The sequence below is a fragment of the Microcebus murinus genome, chromosome 12, assembly GCF_040939455.1.
Source record: "Microcebus murinus isolate Inina chromosome 12, M.murinus_Inina_mat1.0, whole genome shotgun sequence".
Lineage (NCBI taxonomy): Eukaryota > Metazoa > Chordata > Mammalia > Primates > Cheirogaleidae > Microcebus > Microcebus murinus.
In genome coordinates, this window is record NC_134115.1 from 41,368,227 (window position 1) to 41,388,427 (window position 20,201).

Consider the following 20,201-nt stretch of genomic DNA (forward strand, 5'->3'; position numbering starts at 1 on the left):
TGAAAGATTTTCCTTCCAGTAATGAATTCACTCAGTGGAACTTGGGGGTGAGGGAGGGGGCAAAGTAAAACCAGCCTCCATTCACCCTCTAGCCCTCAAAACTAAATCAAATATATATATTTGAGGTACCCTTCTTTTAAAAAATCCCATCAGCATCTAATGGGTTTAATTCATCCACAGGAAGATTAATTTCTTAAAATTCTATATTTCCTTTCTGCTCTGGTTCTCAGTTTTAAAAGGGCAGGTAAAATGAAAACTTAACAAGATTTATTTTTTTGTGTGTTCCTTAAAAATTGAACTTTGATTTTAATCTATCAGTCCAAATACATTCAATCATAGCAATCCTCTGTTCAATCTTCTGTATATCAAAAACAACAATAAAAAAAAACAAAAATAAAACAATCCAAGTGCACTGCCATCCATTTGAAGTAGTAAGTCACAGGTAAATCATATGCTATCATCCATGAAGAAATGGGGACAAAAAGTGGCAGGGAAAGAATACAGGAGCACTCCTTCCAACTGATCTAATGTGTCTTGTAGGAGAAAGTATATTCACATGTTAAACCCAAAAGCTTGAAACGTCCAACATCCTCTATGTGGACATTTCGACAAATGTCTTTGCCAAATATGAGACAGGCTCACTCTTCACTGTGGATCTTAAAACTTTCAAGGAAAACTATCACCAAGCCAAGTCTGCCTTTTTAAGTCAAGTCTGCCTCCAGGAGAATCGGTTGTGTTTGCTCGTTCTTACTATTTTGTTGTTATGAAAACCAGAAATGAGTTCAGCTTGCACCCCAGGTGGGAAGTCAGAGAGGGGGAACCTGTGTAAGTTGAAGTTTGTCACAGTAGGCAGAACAGTTGCTTTGCAGCCCAGGCCCATCTCAGGGTGCACTGCTTCACAGCTACACTGTAAAGTGTTAAAAATCCTCCCACCCACCCCAGAATATATATATATGTATATTAAAAAAAAATCCCCTGTCCATCTCTCAGTACACAAAAGGACCTCATCACACTGCAAAAATAGCAGTACCCACTTTGGTCAATTAAAACAAACAAACAAAAAAAAAAGCATACATTATTTTTTTTTAAATCTGTGTACTTACCTATAATAACCAATACAGCTAAAAGCACTACCTACATAGGCAAAACTTGGTATTGCATAATTCGTATAAATTTGAAACCCCTCCCCCCCAAATATTAATTGGAAGATGAAAAACATGAAAGGTTAATAGAAAAAAACACCAAAATACTGAAAATATTGCTGGTCGATTACAATTTTTAAGCGGCAACTATACACAGCCATGATATGCTTTATAAATGTGAGATAAAGGTATAACTGTCTAAAAAATCCATGATGTCACACATTTTTCTTCGTCTGGAGTACAAAATATTTTGTCATAAAAATGGTAAAGATTTAAAATGATAATAAATGCAGCAAAACAAGTGTAGTGATGTCACTTTTTTGTTTTTTTTTGTTTTTTTGTTTTTTGTTTTTTAGATTTCAAGGCAAGGCACGTAATGTGGACATTATATCTTCGTGCAAATTAGGATTACTGGAAAGAGTATTTTTAATTAAAATTTTAAGAGACATAGAGGCAAAATGTGTCTGCCCATGCACACTATGGATCTGTCAATACAAGAAATTTGTTGAACAAGGCTAATGTCTGAAAGCACCATGCAAGTTTTCAGCACCCTGATTACATTTGTTTTCTCAAGAGTGCGTTTTTATATCCTACACCCTGGCGTTCCCAGTTTGTAAACTGTAAGCTTTACCCTTGTGACATGGATTTGCCTGCCTCTTTGTCTCTATAATGCAGATTTTATAGAACCTTTTGTACACCCTATGGGTTCTTGATGCAACCAGTAATTTTAAATAAATAAATTCTACCTCCAAGGAGGCTGCAGCTAAACCAACATAAGTGCTGTGTTTTCCTTAATTTTATTTTTCTCAAGCACATGATTTGTCTTGATTTAATGCCTTTTTAATGCCCTCAAAAACTGAGGGGAAAATAAATTCGCTCAAAATTATTTTAAATTCTTTTTAATCCCCTCAATTTAGAGTCCAAGGGCTGAAGGACTTATAGTCATGATTCCCCTTTAGATATAAATTTATAAATTGCACTTGCCTCTGTTAAGTGTTTCTTTTGTGGGGAAAATATTATATTAATTTTTACTGTTGCATGCAGAGATAACACTTCACCTACATAGAGGCATTTCTTCCATAGAGCCTTTGTGTTCAAACTGTTTTTTTCCTTTTTTTTTCTTTTTTTTTTCTGTTTTTTTTTTTCTTTTTTTTTTTTAAGATTTCAAACTGGGTTACACACTGGAAAAGGCTGGGTTAAGGGCCAAAATTTAATAAATCTGTACTGATAACTAAAGGCTACAGAGATTTTATATATATATTTTTTAACTTTTAGAAATCAGAGTGCTTATAAAATGGCTGGCTCATGGCTCTGTCACCCAGCACCTCTGACGCTGCCTCCTAGCCTTCGTTGGTGAGATAACCAGGAATAGTGATTCCATGCGTAAACAACAAGAATACTAAACCAATAAAACTAGCTTATCATGCAAATATTAAGGCATCTAGAAAGTCAGTTAAAATATATTGTCATAGAGACAGAACATCTATTTCCCAGCGGACTTCATGTAACAAAGGCTACGTTGCAGGGGCTGCGATCTACCATCAGTGAAATATCATCGACCCTTTTTATGTCATTACAGTTTCAACCTTAAGGGAATTAGTGATTGTAAGTGCTGCAATTGCTGGTCTATTATCTTCTTTCTTCAGTTTCTTTCCTTTCTCCCTTTGTTTTGTTTTGTTTTGTTTTGTCCAGTCTTCCTGTTTTCCTTTTTTTTTTTTTTTAAATTTCTTAAACTATTGTTGTATTTCTTTTTCCCTCAGTTGCTCGTTTCTGCTTGAAGGAAAGGTTCTCCAATTATGTTCAAACCGTAATTTTGGACATTTGCCGGTAAGATGGGTGTCCTATTTGACACTTGGAAAGGAACCAAGCTAGCCCAGGTACCAGGACTGTTGAGAGGAGAAGGGCAGCAGGAGAGGAAAGAAAAAAAAAGAAAAAAAGAAACACAACGTTACAATCTACAACAATATGAGAAATACACATTCCAGATGCATCAAATTACTACTATAACTTTTTTCAAAATTACAGTCTAATATAAGATAAATGTGCCAAATTACGCTTATTATAACTATGTATACTATATGGTTTACCCCTTTCATGTAAAGTCACAGTAATTGTGAGGCAGAAAAACCTGGAGTAGGACACGCACACAATTGATGAACTCTAATTGATTTGAGGATATTCTTCCTAAAACATTGCATCCACTTCAATGTAAATGCTATATGATTTTTTGGCTGTTCCACAAAAAAAAAAAAAAAAAAAGAAAGAAAGAAAAAGAAGAAGAAAAGCAGCAATCTACACTGGTACCAATATAGTTTGCCTGTTATATTCTAATCTTGTTTTACCTTTAATTCACAAGCAATTCAGTGGTCAGATGGGTTTCAATTTTTTACCTGCCTATTGGATTGAATAAAATTAATAGGTGAAATAAAAGATATTTCTTGCCCTCTCACAACAGGAAAAAATATATTTTTGTAGATAGGCCCCTTGCATAATATGCAATTGGAAATGCCTAATTATCAAATCATATCTTAACCGGAGTTTTTTAGTGAACGCAAAACAAATGAAAATTGTAGAACCAAAATGGAACACAGCCTTTTTTGTTCTCTACAGAATACCCATTGTGAGAGAAAACATTTATAGGAGGCCACAAGGGTCTCTGCTTGTGCTTATTAGTTCTACAGCTCTCTAGTGGTTTTCTTGTCCTCCTCTATAAGTTACTTTTAGAGAGAACCAGAGTTTTCCTTCCAACTCATGTTTTCTTACGTTGGCTTGCAACAGAAGCCTGAACATTCCCTGCTCCTCCCCTCAGTAATGATATCACGTTTGAGCTGTTCTGAATATGGTGCATTGGGAGGGCGAATGGGAGCGTGTGCTGGAGGAAGTAAGCAGATATGATTTCTGCCTCTCTCCCATCAGCTCAACTTTTACCTATGTTGAATTTGGGGCTGTTAAAAAAAATTGAAAAACAGTTCTCTCATTGCTACTAGTATAATCTCTCATTAAAGAAGTATCATATGGTGGAAAATAACACCAGATCTACATATCGCAAAATAACCCCACACCATACATTTTGGAGCGCACCTAATCTGATGTATTACTTGTTTCAACACTAAACTCAGAATGAATGTCTGCTAAGTAACAGCTTCATAAATAATCATGAACCAAGAAAACATCAAACTGACAATTCCATACTTGGTTTAGTCACAGCCTCGCATGGAGACATACTTTCAGTGTTTTAAATTTCATTTAGTACTCTTTGCTGTGCTTTTGAAACCATGAGGTAATAAGATGAACACTATTAGTGTGGCTATCAATTTAGATGTGCTCATTAGTTCATGTTTGAATTCCAAAGGTACAAAAACCTTTATGGAATATTAACCTGAAGAAACAAATTTGCATTTAAAAAACTTGATATATACTGTTTTTCACTCTGGTAATACCTCTATGCAAAATGTTGCTACATGTCTAAGTACATTTCTGAGTTAACAGTAACCTTTTACACTCAAGTGATTTTTTTTTTAAGTGAGTTTATAATTAGACCACAAACTCTAATACAGCAAAGCCCATCTCTCATTTTGCTAACCATCTAATGTTCAATAAATTTTTGGATAAACAAATCAACTAATTATTTCAAATCACACCCAAATATATATTTTTAAAAGGTTTTTGCCCCAGATTACATATACTCATGAATACCTTGTGATTGAGTCTCTTATAAAAAGAAAATAGACATTCCATCTCTGAATTTAAAATTACAGATACTCAATCCCAAGAATGGAAAAACAAGCACCAGATATATTCTCCAGCAAACTGGTATTAACTGAGTAGCACCTAAGTGGACACATAGGTGCTACAGTAATAGGGTATTGGGCAGGTGGGAGGGGGGAGGGGGGCGGGTATATACATACATAGTGAGTGAGATGTGCACCATCTGGGGGATGGTCATGATGGAGACTCAGACTTTTGGGGGGAGGGGGGAAATGGGCATTTATTGAAACCTTAAAATCTGTACCCCCATAATATACCAAAATAAAAAAAATAATTAAAAAAAAAAAAAAAAGAACCAAAAAAAAAAAAAAATTACAGATACTCAGCATTAATAAAAATTGATTATGCAGAAATAATCACATTCAAACTAAAAAGATATTTCCTTATTATCTGATGGGAAATTATAATTCTAAAGAATAAGAATATGTGTTATTGAAACATTTTCTAAGACACTTGTTTTTACATATTTCTTTCTTCCCACACACATTTTCAACAATTATTTCTGTGATTTGCACCATTTACTGGGAACAATGTTACATAATGCACCATGAAACTTACTTTCCTCTCAACTGTGTTTTCCACTGCACTTTGTACACAGTCCTATTACAGCATTTATTATTTCATATCATAAATCTGTATCTGTGATTATCTTACTGACTGAAAGGTGAGCTCCATAGAGAAAATGACCTAGCCTTATATATCTCTATAGAGTCTGGCCACAGCTGATGCTATTTCTTAACAAATAAACTACAAAAGTGGATATCCATTGTTTTTAACCTGAATGAAATATGTCTTAAAAGCAAAATGACCAGCAAAATAATCCTTGAGACTCAAAGATTATGTCAACAACAAGCAAATTGTTTTGCAAAATCAACAAGAGTCCCAAATTAAATGAGCTTAAGAAAGCCATTTAGAGATTTCATGTTTTAGAGATATAAAGTATATTTGAATGATCAAAAATAGGTATGGTTTTTAAATGGACAAGTCTACCAACGAATGGCAGAATTCGGGGTTTATTTTGCCATAGCTTTCTTACTCAGTTTTTTAGAAGAGACCTATATCATTATTCTTTGGAAAATGCTCAATAAAAGTAAACCGATGCTAGTCACTAACAGAACTCTTGCTGCAGAATGCCTGACAAATTTAATTTAAATGTTTATTTAAACCTTTCAAGCCCCCCATCCTACATTATGGCCATATCAAAATTGCAGAGTGCAATATATTTGTCAATACTGTTTATGAACCTTTGGGGGGAAATAAATCTCAAACATTAACACTATGCAGACCCCATATATGAGTTTTACAAGTCTCTTATTGCCAATTTGTAGGTTAAGTTCAGAATTATAAGGCACAGACATTTTTTAGAGCTTTTTTGGGTAGTACCATTGAAAAAAACCTGGCAAAACTAATTTAAAGACTATGATAGCAAATGTAAAGAAAAATGCTTAATCAAACAAAGTAATAGAGGTCATTTCATTCAAAAACACAATGCTTAGTTATTCAGGTAATGGTTATTCAGGTAAAAATGTAACAGTGCTTTTGATATATCTAACTTTCTCTCTATATAAATTAATCCCAATAATAATATGTATGGATAAAATAAACACACACATACATATACAAATTAGTATGTGTAAAATACTTAATAGTTTTAATTCATAATGGAATGAGAATTACTATACGGATAAACTTAAATTCAATCCAACAATCTGCTTTCTATTGAGAGACATGAGCATACAACTGAAAGGATTTCAAAATATTCAAGGTCAAATTCAGATACTTGAGCAATATATCTTCAAGCATGCATTTACTTTGTTGTCATCAAAGTTTTCCATGGCCAAATCACCTTTCTTTAGGCAAACAGAAGATAAACATCATGACTGAAAGTTGAAAGCACATCTTTAGAATATATAAACTGGCCATAACCATCAAAAAATAAAAGAATATAATTATTTTGTGAAAAATTAGGCACAAAAAAGCACAAAATATTTCAATAGGACCTTAACATAAAGCACAGCTCACCCTAATGATGACTACTCAGTGCAATATAATGAGATATTTCATTATAGAAAATTAAACAAGCGCTAAATCAAAATTCCAAAAGAAAATGTCTGATATCATGGATAATATTTTCGCACTATTTTGCCCAAACTCATGTGGCTTTCCCCAAAAGGGAGGAAGCCCACAAATTATCTTGACCTTAGATGCACTCAGAGTAGGGGATGGCCCTGCTTCATTTTATGCTAATAATACTACCGCTGAAGCACTGTCTTTTTTCTAGGCATCACTCTTCAAACAAAACAAACTCTAGGGCATAAGACAACTCACCAAGTTATGTCACTAAAGGAACAGCTGAAGGGAGACAGGGAAGACATGGCAACTGAGTTGGAAAGAAATGTAGACTTCTTCTGCATGATTCATTCAGGTAGACAGAAATAGCACAAAGGGAGAGACTTCCAGACCATGCTGAGCACTTACTAGGAGCCAGGTTCCATCTTCGTTGTTTTACATATGATGTCACTTAAGTCTCTCAAAGAGCTCTTGAAATGGCCATATCATCATCCCCATTCCAAATATGAAGACAAGGAAGTAAGATAAGGTACTTGCCCAAAGTCTCCCACCTAGTCCTCTGGTATGAATCATTTCTGTCATATTTCCCCCGCCAATTCACTATGGTACATTGCCTCGGTAGGAAGTCAGACATGGGCCCACCATTAAGAAGAACTTTTGTACACAGTTTTCTTAAGGCAAAATTTATTTGCTTCAGGACACAATGAACTTTTCATACCCCACACAACTAGATTATAATCTAGCTAAAGAGGTTGATGCAGGAGAGACTCGTGCATGGAATATGTGGCAGATCTGGGTAGTCAAGCAATCTGACATTCTATGTGTCTGTCTCCTCTGAAAACAAATCTAGTTGAAGTTCTACTAGCGTGACACGTACAGTAAAGGTTAACGGGGAAGAAGATAACCACTTCTTCCCTTTGAAAATGATACACTATATTTTACTTATCTTGGACAAATTGGATTAAATAGTTGGTCTTTGCAGATACTAGTAATAAATAAACTGCACCTTTCAAGGCAAGAAAGAGAGAAAACTGCTCTGTGCAGCCAAACCAACCTTTGATGGCTATGTTTTTAAAACTTATGCATTCTGTGACTATGTCTTCTTGGCCAGAAAGGATTAGGCCCTTAGCTTTTGGATCACTGAAGAACAATAGGGTGCCAAATAAACATTGTGTGAAGCCATTTAGTTGAGTCAGGAATCAAACAAACAAAGACTTCACCTATTAGTCTTGAGTGATTAAAATGATAAGAGATATTAATATTTTAAGAATGGCAAATTCATTTATTATTAGTCTGTGTTTATTTGATAATGAATTGGGCAACCCATTTGTTAAACAGTTTATAAAATGTCAAAGCATCCAGTACCCCTAATACCTTTCACAGGAATAATGATGTTGTCCATTTAGAATTTACATACTTATTTAATCATGAGGCTACCATATTTACTGAGAAGACAGTAAGTAGCTTTTCAAGAAGCTTAAAAACATTATAGGAATGAAGCACAAAGAATTGTATATAGTCATACATATCTCAACGATACCAACAGCCACGTTATTTATAGATAACAAAAATAACCAATGGCACAGAAAGTATGGGGAATAAATAATATAGATATTTTAATTTAAAAGAAGGATTTGCCTTTAATTCTTTTGCACCAGTTTCAGATAGCCCCAAGAAGAAAAGTTTTTTACTTCCTTGGCTAAATACTCTAATTTTATTGGCACATATTAACACATAAGTATTAGTGTTTCTCCCAAAATGGACAATAAACAATTTTCCCTGTTAATAGCTAAAAAACATGTCTGGAAAAGACAGGCAAGGTGGGTTAATTAAGTATCAAGTAAGAAACAATGCTTTCCTGGATTGCATTTGTGTTCATTTGGACTGGGTGCTTATTTCAATATAATACAAAGGCCACAGATTAAGTCTTGTGAAAAAAATGCTCACTCAGACCAGTGGAAGGAATAAAAGAGTAGCATTTAAGTTGACTCCATTAATGTATTAGAACAAAGAAAATGATACTTGATAACTATAGTAGTTGCTAGCACTTATATAGTGTGTGTTATTTGCCGGGCACTGTTCTACGCACCTGACCTACCTTAAAGATTTTAATCCTCAGAAAAACCTATAAGAAAGGACCATTATTATCCTGATTTTACAGATGAGGAAACTGAAGCTAGGAAGTTAAGTGGCTTGCCCAATTCATAATTGCTATTGAGTTGCAGAAGTCAGGATTTGAACTTGAACAGTATGGTTCTAGAATCTATATTTTTATCCACTACACTTTACCTCATCTCCTTCTTTTGTCAAACACACTTTACTTTTCTCACTGGACTAGAATTGATATTACCACTGAATTATATAAGAGATTCTATTAATTAAGATTCTTATCACTGGGACACACTGAAATTCCTACGGAAGTATAACTCTTCAGCCCAAATTTCAGCACAAATAACTATATTTTATTTATCCAGAGGCTTTTCAGCTGAATTCAACATTTGCCTTTATTTTATGTCTGTACGCACGTGGCTGTGTGTTAATAATTTGCTTGTTGAGTTCCACTTTACATAAGGCTAAGACTCAAAGTGAAATATACAAAGTGCTTTACATAGATCTTGTGTTTCTTCGATTTATTCTTCCCATTTTTAGGGATCATTATTGCCATCTGAATGATCCTATTTGCATGCAAGATGATTTCTAATGATTATTACTATTTGTAATAATCTGTATCAGAAAGCTCCCTGGCTAGCTCTTACCTGAACTGCAAAGTACTCTTGTGGGCTCTCTGGGAAACACCAAATATCATAAACTGCAGGTGGCTCATGGAATTATTCTAACTGCAAGCAATAGCACTTCATAGTAATGAAAGAGAAATGTATTTGTTTCTTAACTAAGTAGGTAAATAGCTTTCTTTATTGCTACTCCTTGGGGACCAACAGTTTTGAAAATAGCATATCAAAATGGTAGGCCATCAAACCTCATTAATTTATATTCAATTGTTTCAGATGTGTTTTGTTATCGGGCCACGCCGGATTGAATGTTAACTTTACCATGCATGAGTGCTAGCATTTTCTAAGTAAAATAATGGCATCTGCCAGTGAAATATTTTATCTAATGAAGGGCACAGGGCAAGAAAAGGCCTTACATATGGGACCACTGTCACTAAACATTAGATGTGCTCATTACAGTTGCTGTACTCTTAGTGAAAAGCTCTTACATAATCCTAGAAGACCCTTCAACACAGCAATCTATATACTTAAAAGCAATAAAGACTTAATTTCCTTAAAATATTTAGTTTAAATAAATATGAAAAAAAAAGCTCTTCCTTCCAACAGGCCAAATTAAGCAGATTTAAAAAAAATATGTTTGATCTTTTTCATATTTTAGAACTGAAATGAAAGATGAATAATTATTATGATGACTAATTATAATTAAATTACAGTACACACATGCATACATATATAACAACTTATGTAGCTGTGGGAGGGTTTAGCCAATTAAAAAAATATAAAATTATCAGGCTCGAAGTAATTATTTTATCTCCTCCCACAGACCATGCCACAGTGGAGAAGCCCACATGTTGATTTCCAGCTCCTTTCTCTCTCTGTATTCGTCTCTAACCCTGGGCTCCTTTTCAATGCCATTGTTACAAGTGCTACTGCTCCTCTTATTTGCATATGTGATTCTTCAACAGCAGACAAAATTCTCTATGAAAATGGGGCTTCAAAATAGTGCCTTTCACTAGAGAAAATCACCCAAGGCATACGAAATTAAATAGAAATGTAAGTTTCATACAAAAGCAAAAAGAGATTCTTTCACAAATGATTTTCATGTAAAAGCAAAAATCAGCATTATTTGCACAATTTCACCTCTAAAGGATGAAATTTACTTGGATCAGAATTCTGAAGCATAAAATTACACATGACTAAGGAACTGAACACATTTGAATATTGTGCTTGCTACTCTGTTCACATGGGCAAAAGATCTTCCTTCTTGTAAAACAAAGTGAGCACAGGAGAGAATAATTGTAAACTTTCTACAATTTCTGAATATTCAAAATTCGTGCTCTTCAATTCCTCGAAATTAAATAGGTCTTTACCTTTTCTTTTTTCTTCTATAATTTATTGTGCTTGTTACATATATTCATTCACAGCTTTTTTATTTAAGTAAATATGACAAAAAAAATGTACCAAATACCTACTAACAGCACTAGCAACATGAGAATGAAAAAAGATAAGCTGATGATGGTGCATCGCTGCCGATGGCCCTGATTTCTTATGGATGCAACGCATATGTAAATATGGCACTTTGCATAAAACATATTCAAATAAAGTAGGTGTTTAATATACTTCCTTTCATTGCAAAGGGTTAATCAGCATGTTTTACATATGGGAATTTTCTGAATCACGCTCCTCCCTCTCCAGTAGGGCTGCCAAAAATCATCTGACAGGAAACGTAAGATTAAGTTTGTCCTACCTAAGCGAACAAAGAGTGCTCTGAACAAGCCACCGGTTTACTGCAGAGCGGGAACTTTTCTAATCCTGCTGGAATCTGCAGTGCTGCTCAGAAAATATCACGGAAAAAGTTGTTTTCTTTCCTCTAACATCTTGTCTCAGGATCATCTCATTTTGGTCACACTGCAGATCCTGCTGCTTCTCCCATAAAGGTTAACTTAAAGCTTCAAACATAATCATGTGGAAAATGGACATTATTGATTCCTATGGTCCATTGTTCCCCCATCCTAAGTCCCTGAAGTTCAAGTTCAATCTGGAATTACATCATGTCTGGTTTCTCCTGGTTACCAGACGGCTTGAGACGTGACCACAGCTACAGAAAAAACAAACAGCCTTCTTCACGCTTCGGCTCCCCTATCGATTCAAACGTAAACTTTTTTTCTTTCTCTCAAGTATGCTTCAAGTATGGAGCATGGTTAATTTAGAGATTAAGTTCCAAATTAGATTATCTAATGGCATCTTAATGGATTGCTGACCCATTTCCTGTGGGATGGCAGCATGCAAGTCTGGCTGGAATACAATTAATTTCTTAGGAAGTGTTCTGAAGAGTTTGCCTAGATAAAAAGGAAACGTCGTGTTGTACAAATCTTTCTTTATAAACAGAGAAAGTTAGGCAAAACTACAACAAATCCCAACATATTTTTTTCAATGGCCAGATCACAGATGTTATAGGTCTGTGAAAACCAGATCAAGACCATTTTAAAGAACAGTAACGTTTTTAGTTTTGATTTTATAACAGGTGCAGATAATTTCGATGAGAATGGAGTAATTCCCTTAAACAGAATATTCAAAGACAAAGAGCAGCCCTGGTTAGCAGCCCCACTACCAAACAATGGTCATGTGCAGTTTGGCTTTTGCAGTTCTCCACCTTGAACCAAAGATTCTTCCATTCATTTACCTTATCAGCATTTCTATCATAGTCCCAGAGTGGTGCTAGGGGCCCAGAATGGTGTATAAAAAGTAGAGCATTTGAACACACTTTAGAGCTGACAGCTGAAAAGGAAATTCAGCACTCGGAGAATAAAGCTCCCCCCAGGAACTCCAGGAACAACCCAGCTGTTGTACTGTAGTTATGTGTCAAGATAACAAACTGAGAGCAGGAAATGCTAACCTAGTGAATTCACAGGGATGGTCTACGTGTAATGTTGAAATAAAAGTTAACTCTTAATACCACCGAAGGGACACGTGCCACATAGATGTGGACACACACACATACATATACACACGATACACATATATGCATACACACATGCAAACACATGTTTGTACATACAAACATATGGTTCTCAATCCAATATTAGAAATTGTTTTTTTTTTAAATATTCATTCTTAAGCCTTTTGAGAGCACACATTTTTCAAAAGAAAATTTTATGGACAAAGCAAGGAAAATGGTTGAGGGCAGTGTTATGCAAATTAAGTTACATGTATGAAATGAATGCTATTGCCCCTTCCTTTTTGCCCTCCCTCTCCTGACCAACCAGATCCAAATAACCTTTACTGGCTGCTAAATTTCTCTTGGGAAATCAAGCAACTCTCCAGAATTGCGGTAATAAACGACAATTTCTTACAAAAACATGTGTGAAGTAACTACAGGATGAAGCATTCAACTCATAGAAAGGAACTGCTAACACATGTAACGTGGAAAATAGCTGATAAAAGTCTCTTTGGTGCCATTCAATTATGGCATCAGCAGAAACACAAAAATCCTTCCAATTATTTCAGTAAAATCTTCATTTATTCATTATTTCAGAGGCTGAGCAAATGGTTTGTGTAAACATATCCTTCAGTAACACGCACATGTTTATTTTAGCCATCTGAAGACTTCTTCTATGTTTATATAAGCCATCAGACACATACAACCACTCACTTGGGGCTTTACGTTTTCTTGAAAGGGGTAGGGGGGAGAAAAGAGAATGAAACAATAAATTCAGTTTCTCTTTTGCATAAAGCACTCCCTCTAATGTTTTAAAATAACTTTTGTTTACGTTATTCTTGGATTGTCCTTCAGCTTTCTTTTTCATTCTATTATATTGCTTTTTCATATTTGATAGTACAAGCTATGTTCTGGCTATAGTTTGAAGAAAGTAAGACTGTCAGGGAGTAACTGCTGTATGTGTTTATACCCACATAACTCACATATGCAACAAAGTACCCAGTGCTCCTGGGAGGACAGGTCACAAACACAACAGTACCTAGCTTAAGCAATTCATCACCTATTACCCTCCTAAGATCTGAACTCATCCTGACTAAAGTAGAAGTGAGCCCTTCACCAACATTTTACTCTGGGTCAACTGCAGTGCCTGACCTTTTGCTTAGGCAGAAAAATTCACTTTTTTAAGGCACAAGTAATTCCTTTGCTTAAGTGTGCTCATGTGCTCACACACACACACGAACACACTCAAATGCCTCACAAAATTCTAAGGTCAAAACAACAAAACACCTTCAGGGTTGCAACCTAATAAGTCTGTGAAAATGTTCCAGAAGAGTCAGTTTTGGTTCTTAAGGGAATGGGATAGGGTGGGGTGGAGGGAGGATGGAGAAAATCTTCCAGCTTCGGTTAGACTTGCACAGCTCCCTCGGCACTGCTATTTTCAGTCCTGAAAAAGGAGCTGAATTGGACATGGAGACACCTCAACGGGGCAATTGGAAAAAAGCAGAAGAGAGGGTGACCACGGACAAGTGACTGTAAGAAGAAAGTAATGGCAACCAACAAAGAACAATCAAAACAAAATAAAGCAAAACCAAAACACCCACTTTGCTTTGTCCTTTTCTACTACAAAATCTCCAAGGATTGCCTTTTGCCAGAAAGAAAAGCAACTATCCCAACAAAAATAACCATCATGACAAAGGCAAATTCTCTAATGCTCTGGTTGGATAGATATGCATTTCTTCAATTTTTTTCAATTTACTCAGATGATGCTATAGCTGTAGCCATGCCCTGAAGATTCTAGATGCCTATTATCTGACTTAAAAGTCGTAGTGTTATAGATATTTATGACTTCCTTCTTAAATATTCTTTCTAGGAAAAAAAAAATTAAGTTTTAAAAACAACCACAGGGCACAAACTATAAATCATCAATAAAGCTGTCCAGCCACAGACATGGCCTATTTGTATTATTAAGTATGAATTCTATTTGTGTCGTTTTTGAATACTGTAACAAAGCAAAGCAAATTACTCTCTTACTTGAGTTTATTTATTCTGAACTGTATAATACTTAGATTTTAGGAACTGCATCTGTATCAGTCACAGCATTTATGACAGCCCACCATAAAGATTCAATAAATACCTGTTGAATGTAGGAATGTGATGACTGCCATTATCAATTATGTGCTTTCTGAATCATGATAAAAAGGAAAGAAACAAACCAAAAGATACATTTTTAAGAGCTGTTTGAATCATTAAGCCCATTCTACATATCATTATCTTCTAATCTAAAGAATTACTATTTTTGAAAGAGGGTAAAAAAGAAATTTTAACTAAATAAATTCTGAATTTTTTTTTATTTCCTGTGACCAGAAACTGATTACCACACCAATTTTTCTCCCGAGCAGGGGATTTGTAACATGAACAATACTCCCATAAAAACTGAGTTTAATCATGATATTTGTTCACGCCAATACATGCCTTCTGAGAGTCACTGTCTACTCACCTTTTCTTTCTTGGAATATCAATTTTTTTTGTTCAAAAAATTAGTAGGAACTAAGTGAAGTTATATTTTAAATCTCCAATAATCTATGTCTTTATTTGCCTTTACTATACTTTAGAGACACTATCCCATTTAAAATTAATATCAATATTCCAAAGATTTGGAAGTTCACCCAGCTATAGGCACATTTACAAACCTGAGTATACTTCATCTGACTTGCAATTCTTGTAAATATGGTGAGTTTGTATGCAGAGATGGGCCATTTGCTAACTGATAAGCAGAACATGAAATATAAGGAAGTTATTTAACAAAATAAAATGCAAACACTGTGTTATTAAAAGTCCAACTAAATTAACTTTAAAATACTTATTAATTCAGACTATTTTAATAAGATACTTTCATCGAATTTAATTAAGACTATTAATCATTAAGACAATTTAAATAAGATGCCTCCACTGAGTTTATCTTCTTTTTTATAAACATATACTATATTTTTTTCCCAAAGGAAAAAGGATTAACACAAGGTTGGGGGGGTTTAGTCACAATATGTAAAAATGTATACATTTTTGAAGTGGCTGCTCAACTGATCTTCAAAAAGGGGAAAAGTTATGTTGGATTCATTTTAGTTAGTAAATTAATAAAATGTCATCAAATTTTAAAGAACAGAATCTGAATAATTTTCTTAATTTTTATCTGAGTAAAAGTGGATATTTAATTAATTTGATTCTTTTAAATTCTACTCTTTAGCAGTTTCTATCAGCCAACATGAAGATGGACAGCCCACTGACACCTAATGTATGTACCTTAACACAGATAATTTCCAAAAAGGGGGGATTACAACCATAGCAGAGTTGGAAAATTTTGTTGGCTCTACTTTTAGTGAACTCCTTTAGGATTATCTCAAATTCTGCAAACTTTTATCTCTTATTACATGTGATTATACCATGAATTTTAATTATTTAATTCATCCATTTAACACAATTTGTTCTTTGATTATTTAAAATAATACATAAATATCTTTAAAATAATACATAAGAAGCTAACTTAGAACTACTTACTCTCTAAAATATACATGAGACAATATCAAAACTGGTTTTGAAAATAAAGTTTTAGAATACTTTTCTCAGCCAACCAAATGAAGTCAATCTCCCATGAGTCATATCAGTATACAAACAGAAATTAAAACTTTAAACCCAAATCCTTATTTAGCTACTGATTTCAACAATCTTCCCGCTCTGAAATTGATGGGTACTACCAATAACAATTAAATTGCCTAATTTTAAATCTTTCTTCTAGTTTTTTTCCTCTGAGAGGAGAATAAATGAATAGCAAAATGACTTAGATTTAGCAGTAGAGGAAAGAGTAGAAATAAGAAGAATCTATAATGTGAAAAACCAAAGATTGATCCTCAGATAGCTGAAAAATCTTCCCTAAAGCTACAATTTCATTCAGGGCCTGAAATCTAAATGTAAAATTCCACCTCCCTCCCCCACCAAAAATATTATAAATTATATAAAACATTTGATAGCATTTAGAAATTCCATTAGCATATACTACAGTCCCAAATTAATCTGATGTTGCATTTAAATAAGAAATAAAGGAGGGGAAGAGGAGAAGAGAAATGGTATAGCCAAAACAACTGAATTTTTAACATATATTTTCTGTAAAGCTAATTAAAAACAAACACTATAGCTCATGTAATTTTTAGGTGTAAGTGTAGGGTTGGAAATAATTAAAATGTTACCTTTGCCAAGTAATTCCCAATGTATCCTCACTGGTACTGGGGTATAAATGCCTGCCGTTTTGATTCATGGTCCAGTCACAAATCCTCAGCTGTCAATTGAAACCTAGCAGTCAGATATGGATCGAGCAGTACTACAGTTTTTAGTATTTAAATGAACACATGCAAACTAGTACCGTACATGGCATTAACCTTACTTTCCCAAGAGGCAACTTAAAGAAAAAAAAAAAAAAGCAAAAAGAAAATCTTATTCTGAAAAGCAAAATTCCTAGACTCTTTTTTAGAAAAAGCTATTGCAATATGCTTCTCTATTAATTAAAGCATACAAGAGAAACAAGTGCTTAGAACATAACAATTAGCCATTATTAGAATACAAATTGAGCTGAAATAAAAGCAAACGTTAATGTTCAATAGAGAGATATATTTTAGAAAGAAAATAAAAATGCTTTTTTTTATATGCAACATACCAAATAATCTGCACTGAGTAAAATAATCAATAACTTTAAGCATGCAGTTTGCAAAACATAGATACATGCAGTTTAGAGGAGAAAGGCCCCACCTTACATTTGCCCTATCTTGTGTTTAGAGTGTTTAGAAGCATCAAGATAATCAGTTTTAGATTTTTTACTAATTTTGTTTTATGTAAAGTGGCAGTGTTTAGAAAGAGTTGATAAGAATTTCTACTTTTATTTTAAACTCAGAGTAATGGCATTTAAAATACTTTACTACATCTGAAGAAAGTGAGGAATGCACTGAGTACAAGCTGAGACAAATTCTTCCCAGATCTCCGAATCATCAGCTCTACCCTTCAGAGCTTGTTCGAGTAACCCTATCCAGCTCTGTTTGGTTAACAGCTGCCCTACAGTGCTAGCAGATTTATTGAAAAGATATATTGCTTATTTTTATTCTTAAGAAAGTAAACTTATCTGGTTTTGGGGGGAAAACACACACTAGAAAATCATGGTTTTTAACCTTTAGATAGCCATGCTGTAAATTAACTGTATCTTACATTGAAAAGATAACTTCTTCACAGCCATCCACTAAGCCTTGTTTTGCTGCCTTTCAGTAGAATTTCTAGCTGATGATAGGAGCCAAAGTACCCTTAGACTTAGGATAAACTATGTTAAAGCTTTCTGATAATGTTATGGTTTTTTTTTTTTTTAAATTGGCTACTAAGAATCTTTGCTTTTCCTTTTAGACTCTCGAGCTTCTTCTGCACACTCTAAGTAACAGTGATTCAAAAGTTTTAGAAAGATAGCTTTTGCTCATTTTTCTATAGATCTATGAGGTTCCAAAACTGCCACTTAAAATTTCCAAAACACGTAGTTTACTTACATGGCTATTTCAGGTAAAAGTGATTTATAGTTTAAAGTGAAAAAACTCCCTTCATGTAGATAGGTAAACAGATAAATAGTTGCTAAAGATGTAGATTCTGCTTAGGATATGTGTCATAAAGAAGTTTTAAATCAACAAATAAATCAAATTGGAAAGAAAAATACCTTAAATGGACCAAAATACTTACATAAAAGAGAAAAGATCTACCTGATTTGCTTTAAATTAAACAGATGACATACTTTTATTATTTTAAAAAAGTAAATTTGTTCAATGTGGTAAGAAACAATATGGTATGATATTTAAAAAGTTCTCAAAATGGATCATCTAATCAGAAATTCAATGAGATGGGGCAAATTGTTTCGTGGTTTTCTCTTACAGTAAGGGAGTAAACTAGTTGCCTATTTCAACATACAAGTTTTAAAAGTACTGTGAAAACAATCGAAACCCGTTCAGGAAATTTGGTTTTGTATGAAGATTACCTTATGGATTAATCACTTACTGATTCTGCTCTAGTCAATGAAAATGCTAGTTTTGAATCAATTAAACATTCTGGAGAAGGGAGAGCTATAATTTAGGCATAGCATGTATTAATTACATTAATAATTAACTTCAGGTTAGTTTCTATGGGGCTCTCAGCTTTATGTTTTCAGAGAGAGAGAGAGAGACAGAGAGAGAGAATAATTTTACAAAGCCAGGGGAACCTAAGTGTCACTCACTGATTGTTTTATTGTCCCAGACAACTGCAGGAACCAATTTTCCTTGGAAGGAGGCATTGTAAATTGATTAGTTTAGTGTTGTTGATGTTGCTAATTTTTTGTTTGTCTGTTTGTTTTACCACCCCTAAAATGTCCAGTGGACTATCTTTGACCACACACCGAACACTTTAAATTAAAATATTTTTGGACCTTTCTTCACTAAAAATAGTCTCAAAGAAGTTAAGCTGGAATATAGCTATTCATTTTCATCTATATTTAAGATGTATGCAATAGAAATATTTTCTCCCAAACAGAGAAATATGCTTAAATACATACAAAATAATCAATGAATACATTTAGCAATAATTTAATGTGAGAGAAATTAGCAGGATATTAATTAGTATTGAATTAATTTTCTTTCAGTTACTCAAAAGGTAAAATATAATTTAAATTGATTTACCTCTTTAGGCTATTTACTGCCATTATCAACATTACCAAAAGTTTCTGAGGAAACACATTTATGCGTGTTTGTATGTTGTAACTTACTTACGCTAGGTTACTTAAGCAAGAACATCTCTTCATGTTGGTTTTTTAAAATTATTAAACCTTCTTTGGCATAAAGCATCTTTGAATTAATAAGTGTCCTGATAAAGAGAAGTTTTAAAGATGATGGTGTTTGTGGGATAACAATTAAATAATTAAAATAGAAATCAACTAATCACAAAATATTTCCATGATAGTGATTCCTAAGAAAATCAATTCCTAAGAATCTTACTTGACCAAGATAGTCCTGACTCAGCCAATTTTGAACAGATTCTAGAAATTGAAAAGTTAATACTATATATATATTTAAGCTTCTTGGGTCATGTTTAATATTCTTGGTATTAGTATAATTCAGTGTTCCTAACAAAAAATAATTTTATAGTAGGCTTTAAATAAGTTTAAAATAATAGGTGATAATCTTTTTTAAGGTTGGAATAGTGATCCTTCAGTTTCTTTACTGTGACAGAATCAACGTTAGATAACTCAGCTGTCAATTTTTTAAATTAAATTTTAAAACTTTAATTTTAAGTGGCACATAAATACATGGCTTTCATTTATACAAAATTCTCCTAGGTTAAAAGCTTTAATAATACATTAATGATTTTTCCAAGTATATTCCCTTAAGAAATAGGAAATTACTTTCCCCTCAATGGTAATCAAATTTCAAATACCAAGTGCACATTAGTTTAGAAATTTAGTCTGTTAAGGTTGTGTGTTTACATGTGGAGGTGGGGAACAATTCTTAT

The 20,201-nt window shown here is 33.7% G+C and overlaps 1 protein-coding gene across 20 annotated transcripts in view; it reads right to left on the reverse strand.

Annotated features, from left to right (window-relative positions):
• The window catches only part of NFIB (nuclear factor I B), a 428,232-nt gene that overhangs the window by 3,472 nt on the left and 404,559 nt on the right, over positions 1-20,201 (reverse strand). For 11 of the 20 annotated variants that reach the window (XM_076008731.1, XM_076008730.1, XM_076008734.1 and 8 more), the window contains 2 exons: positions 16,886-16,974; positions 1-3,028 (listed from right to left, as the gene is read on the reverse strand). The exon at positions 1-3,028 is cut by the window's left edge and continues 3,472 nt beyond it. In XM_076008731.1, coding sequence (XP_075864846.1) covers positions 2,899-3,028; positions 16,886-16,974 — 219 coding nt within the window. In that variant the 3' untranslated portion in view covers positions 1-2,898. The remainder of the gene's footprint in view (positions 3,029-16,885; positions 16,975-20,201) is intronic. The other 9 variants (XM_076008733.1, XM_076008739.1, XM_076008740.1 and 6 more) reach the window with 2 other exon arrangements.